This window comes from Egretta garzetta, unplaced genomic scaffold (genome assembly GCF_000687185.1).
Source record: "Egretta garzetta isolate BGI_Z169 unplaced genomic scaffold, ASM68718v1 scaffold81, whole genome shotgun sequence".
NCBI lineage: Eukaryota > Metazoa > Chordata > Aves > Pelecaniformes > Ardeidae > Egretta > Egretta garzetta.
This window is the reverse complement of record NW_009258671.1, coordinates 7,884,681-7,890,923: the sequence shown is the minus strand read 5'-3', so window position 1 is coordinate 7,890,923 and position 6,243 is coordinate 7,884,681. Positions and strand designations below refer to the sequence as shown.

The 6,243-nt window shown below is 37.8% G+C and overlaps 1 protein-coding gene across 1 annotated transcript in view; it reads right to left on the bottom strand.

Annotated features, from left to right (window-relative positions):
• ARHGAP8 (Rho GTPase activating protein 8) overlaps positions 1-5,757 on the bottom strand; it is a 57,133-nt gene extending 51,376 nt beyond the window's left edge. The window contains exons 1-2 of the mRNA XM_035888536.1: positions 5,679-5,757; positions 2,284-2,421 (exon numbers count right to left, since the gene is read on the bottom strand). Coding sequence (XP_035744429.1) covers positions 2,284-2,421; positions 5,679-5,715 — 175 coding nt within the window. The 5' untranslated portion in view covers positions 5,716-5,757. The remainder of the gene's footprint in view (positions 1-2,283; positions 2,422-5,678) is intronic.
• Between the last annotated feature and the right edge of the window lie 486 nt (positions 5,758-6,243).

Sequence of the window (6,243 nt, the reverse complement as noted above, 5' to 3'; positions counted from 1 at the left end):
TGCACTATTAAGGACAAAACCATCAGAGATAATCCAATGTTTCAGCCAAGATTCATCTTGCAAATACCTATGTTTGCTCTGGGGAATTTAAACCAGGAATATACCTAATGTTTGGACTTTATTCCAAGCAAACACTGATATGGAGCAAGTTCCAAGATGAAACTGTGAAAGCTACAGGTAGGTCTCCTCAAAAAACACTGTGGTTTTCACTCCACTATGTTGAAGCACATTCCCATTCTATAACACAAGAATAAGGCATACCCATACGACAAAGCCAGGTGGGACTGCTTGGGAAGGGGCAGGCTGGTTATCGGTCTGTCCCCACCACGTCTTCTGTTTTACCATCCGTAAAAGCACGAATTTTTAAAAGGAGCCGTTCCAGTAAATTTCATCTTCTCATTCCAAAATTCTCCCCTTTTTTGAGTTCCCCCACCATTTAAACTCTTCTGAACCAAATGACAGAGTCCTTCTGAGACAATGAACATTACAGTTTTTGTTTGCCTTGGTAATAAGTAACTTTTATTTATTTATTTTAATCAGCAGGGAATGTCTTAGTAAGTTCTCCTTGACTGACCCATAAGATTGCCACTTGTCCCCTTTTGCCCCAGTATGGACGGATGGAGAAGAGGAGCTTAGCCTAAGCACAGACTCAGGGGTTTCAGCTCATCACCCAGCAGCTTTGCCCATAGCTGCAGAAAAGACGATGGTTCCTCCAAGGAAAATAAACACACAAGGACCCTTAATTAACACCAGCTAAGCCAGACAAATATCAAGTGCTCATGACTTCCAGGGCAGCTTTGAGTGAACAAAGAATGAGGAGCAACAACAAATGTTTACTAAATAGTTGTGCACGATTAAAGTTGAAGCAGTTAATACATGACCCACCACAATCTGATGTTGAGTATACCAGCAGGAGGAAAAATGTCTTGAAGATGTCTTTTAAAGCATTATCATGTAGCACTGCCTAGTACAGCAGATGGGAGAGGTTCTTAGGTGGACAGTTATAGTGACTCTGGTGTATCCAGTGTGTCTGTTAACACGTTCATTTCACACTTTGTCAGTTGGACTTCAATGGTTTCATGAAAAACTTTTCTATCTTGGTATTTCCCCCATCCCCAAACTGGTGCTTGAGTGAGAAACATCCTGGTGGGTTAGCAGGTAGTAGCTTTTGAATCGCAAGAATGTGAATCTGTTATTCCCTTGTTTATGGATTTGAGTCTTATGTTGGGGGGTTAGTTTTGAAGAAGGTGAAATGGTAATTATTATCCTGTGTATAACTAGCTTCAAAAAGAGAAGTTACTATGGGCAAATTTCTCCTCCCATTACAGTCAGAAGTCAAATTACCACAGATTTTACTGCCCTAGTCAACCATACCTTACTAGAGGACTGGTTTTGCTAAAGTTCACATTCACACCCTGTTTATGGCTCAGATTCTAGAAGGTACATATGTACAACCTGAGTTCACCATTTTCCTCAAAAATCATAATCTAGGCTCACTGAAGTATGAGGTACAAAAAGCATGCACAATATAACACAATCTTAGACTTCATTAGGATGAGCAGTGTTAAAGACACTATTTGTTTGTATACATTTCTTTAGTTCAGGATTGTGATTATTAATGCTATTTTAACAAGCACATTGATGCCAAAAATAAGCCAAAAGGAAAAAAATAATGCAATGCATACTTTAAAGAGGTGCTTTTATATCATAAATATGCCTGCCTGACTTATACGTTGCCAGAAGGTTTTAAAAATAAATAACTGTAAACATTAAATGATCCCATATTCAAATATGCTATGTACCCATAGCTTTTCTCCGTGTCACAACAGAAAGTCAGGTGATAAATGCAGTTAACATTTACGTCAACAGTTTCCTTTCTGCCTTTTATTAGCTTTTGTAGTGTAACCCGTATCTCTTCACAGTTGCATGCCCTTTCCAGGGCAGACTAGAAAAATGATTACGTGTGGCTACACAACACTTCAAGTTATTCAGAAAACAAAACAGCTTATCACAAATAAAGTACAGATCTGTTACAGCCACAGAGAGGCCTTAGATTATAATATATTGCTATAGCTATATTTTAAAGCAAGATTAAGCTCAAATATTTGACTCATAATTCATCTGTAGGAAAGCACTGAGTTCACATATTACTATTCAGCTGCTTTTCAGGATGAAGGCTGAACGCATCAACATGATTCCTGTGTGTAACCTTGAGGAGTAGAGTAAGAAAAATGTGGTAAGGGGTCTAGTAAGCGTGAAGCCATAGTATTTTTCCAAACATACCTGCTAATTGGATGATGCCATGCCTTGCAACATCATAGTAAGGGTGATTGATATTTAACTCAGGATCCTCAACTGGTGGAGACATAAATGTTTCTTCCTGTTCTGACTGTGTATCTTCTGCTTCGTCTTTCTGCAGTTCTAAAGGAACAAACAAGAATGCTTTAGTGCTAATGAACAAAGAAAAACTTTTGCCTCTGATACATTATTGAAGGGTTGAATTTTAGCTCAGTTTGACAAAAACATAGGCCTTTATCACCATTTGTTGTAGGTTCAGACCAGTTTCTTGTTCTTTACCCTTTGACACACATGGGAAAAGCAACCCTTTAATACCTCAAAGCTACCATCACATCCTCCTTAAGATTATTATCTGCTGTGATGCTTACAAAAAACTCCACAATGACTGGACAGCTGGCAAGCTGTGATCTTGATATTCACGACTGCTGGTGTTGTCTCATCATTTCCTACACTCCACAATCTGCTTGTTGTATCCATCTACAGCTTCTTGTCTTTTACTTCAAGGTTGTCCAAATGGGGAAGTCAAAGTTTCAGCACGCTAACATGTGCATTGACAGCTACTTCACATGAACAGCCCGTGTGAATGGTCTCTGAGAGCAGACTCATTACTTTGCATAAAGGTAGCAAAGTGCAAACAAATCTCCATCTCACCTCCCTCAAAATCCACTGTTGCCTTGAAATGCTTTAACCTTCTGAACCTGCTATAGGCAAGGTAGCCAAATGTCCATTCAACACATACTCCAGCTAGAGGACAAGCAAAGGTGTAAAAGTCTGCTCAAAAGCCCAGTAAAAGCAATGGGCATCCTTCCCACAACTTCAGTAGATCTGGACTAGAACGTAGAATTAAAATCTACTCTGCTCTGAAATGAGCAACACAAGGCCAATCAATCTTGTTCCAGGGCTTTTTGGTTTTGTTTTGGAGGTTTTTTTCCCAATTTTTTTCCTAACTGTTGTAAGGTTCTAAAGGTTGATCCTAAGCATATATCCAAATGAATACAGATTCTGGAATAATTACTGTCACTAATGTTTCTACATTATTCAGATGATTTTTTTCTAGAAACTGACAGGAATAACATTAAATTGACACACTAGCACACAAGTGTCTGGGTAGCTTAAGAAAAGGCACATGTAAAGAGAAAAATTAGTGTTCTGATAAGGTGTGCCACCCCGCTGGATGTCATCCATCTCTTTTTATCATGCAAGTTTTAATCAGGGAGAATTAACAGTTTTAGCTATAACGTTATTAGTGCCACTTTAAAAAGTACTTCAAGAATATTTTACCTTCTAATCATCTGTATATTTCACATGCCCTGACCACCACGCAAGACAGAATAGGGCAGAGAGAATATATTAAGTATTGATTTCAGCCAGATTTATGTGCCGGTAGCTAATAAGTGTTAGAGAATAACTCTTACTAAATATTTCGGAATGCTTCCCACTCACAGTTTCTCAGTATCTTTCTAGCCTATAAACAGCCACATGAAAGCTTTATTGTCTCATTTTTATTTTTAACGTGATTTGTACCAAAAATGCATTTCACGAGGATGAAAAATGCCACTATTGACTGGGCTTCTTAAAGACAAAGAGGAGTCAGTAACACGTGTACTACTTATACATTTCTTTATGTCGAATTCACATTAAAGAGCCCTCAGAAAATAAATAGGCAGTACTATGGGGGAAAAAAATCTGCCTTTAGAAATACACCATTAGAGTCCTTTTCACACACACAAAAAAGTTTAAATTATTATTATCTCCAAAATGTGTATTTTTCTACCCTTTAAAAGTGTATTGTATACAAAAAGCTACACTAACCTTAACTGGAAAAATATTCTTTCACTTTAAAGAATGTTTTTGTCCCAAGAGCTGCGAAGAATACTACAAACATAATGAAGTATATGAATTTCACAATTTTTTCCTTTTAAAAATATTTAAGTCATGTTAAAACTCAGAACAAGGAAAACACTATTTTATTTATTAGGGTGTTTTTTTCATGTCTGAGCACCGTAACCACCTACAGTAACAAAAAAAGTTGCAAAGAGGAGAGAGAAAAAGAAATAGAAAATGCTAGTCTGTGGGGATGTGAAGCAGGAGCTGTGAACCATTTATCATAACCCACTGAAATGTAACAGGCTTTATTGAAAGTGAAATGTATATTCAACACAACAGAAACATCCAATATGTTAACTACAGCCTTTGGTACAGAGAGGCAGAGGCTAACCACTTCTGTAAAAAATTATTTTGTACTATGCATAAAAACAGACAGGTGCCCAAAAAGCAGGGGTAAGGATTTGTAACAAAGTATAGATACCAAGCTATCTGGCTTTGAGATATGCCAAAGAACAAGAGGGGCAAAGTAAATACACATGCCCATCTGTACTGCACTTACTCACATGGACTAAAGAAGTCCCACCAGTAACTGTATCTACTGAAAAGCTAGTTAACCCGTACCTAGTAAGGTAATTCTTTTTATATTCTTTTTCTTTTCCTTTTTTTTTTTGTTTTTTTAATATGTGAACAAGAGAACTGGAGCTCAAGAGATGTTTCCTAACAAACACAAATAAAAAGGAAGATTCATTGTTCCAAACTGAGGGAGAACTCAGCTCTATTTTTCTCCTGCAAATGACAGAGGAGTTTATTGCCCTGCTCCATGAACTATAGCAGAGGATCCTCTGTTACTACTCACACTGCTAACACAGTTCAACCCAGGCTGGGAGACAGCTTGAGGGGCCTGATCCAGAGCTTGCCAAGGCTGAGGGGAAAATTGCTTACAGTGGATTTTGAATCATGCCCGAGGAGTAAAAAGGCCAGCTTAGGCCAACTTGCTGCTGCTGAAAGTCATAACATGGAGAAATCAGAGCTAAGGGGAGGGACAGGGAAAGGGAGACTGAAGTTGCAGGGTAAGGAAAAAAAATTGCTCTGGAAGACTCTTGCTCTGGTGTTCAGCCTGGCATCCTCAAAAACTCAAGGAAAAAAAATGTAACACTGATCTTTCAGAATGATGAGCCCCCTAATGCCTCAGCTGAACTAACATCTTTGGAGATAACATGCAATACAGCAATCTCTATGCTCATTCAACACTTGTCTGTTTAGAGTAATGACTCCCATTTGTGCCACAATATGTGATGATGGTGATATTCCAATAGCCTAGATTGCACTAGGAACATCTACCAATAATTCATAAAAGCTGCATGTATTAAACTAACCTTCAACCCTAATGGCTTTAATAAGGTACACATCAGTACAGTGGCTGTAACTCATACTGGATTGCTCCAAGAAGTATTACAAAATGTCGGTGAAGCCTCTCGCTTACTGAAGATGCTCTATTAAATCACCCATAACTCTACACAGATGCCATTTGAAGTATAATAAAAAATATTTACCTATTTCAGCTAACTTCTCATAGTCGATCTCAGACATGTTTCTCCTTAGGAACAGGTCTATGCAGATCTTGCTAACCGATTCTTGCAAGACAAAATGGTCCTTGGGTCAACCCTACAAAAATAAACAAAAAGTAACTGTCATCACAACGTGGCATATTTTACACACCATACAGATATGAAAAGAAAACAACCCCCACTCCCAAATCCTACTGACCAATTATTCTTGAGGAACCAGCTCATCTGCATTTGGGCACCATTTTCTTACAACATAGAGTACTATGGAAGTATTTTAAAACAGTGGTCCAATAAAGAAAAGCTATGTACAGTAACAAGACTTTCAACGAGCTGCTCTGGTTTTATTGGGGGGAAGGAGGGGTGGTGGTTCTTTATAAAAATACTTACATATTACACATTTTTAATGATAAAACATCAGAATTGCAGATTAATTTACTTCTGGAAACAACATACCACTTCTTAATTTTTTCTTAATTTTATTTCTCTGATGAAGAAGATATATACTCCATACACTCACACCAAAGTCACTTTTTCTATAGCGGTTTTAAGT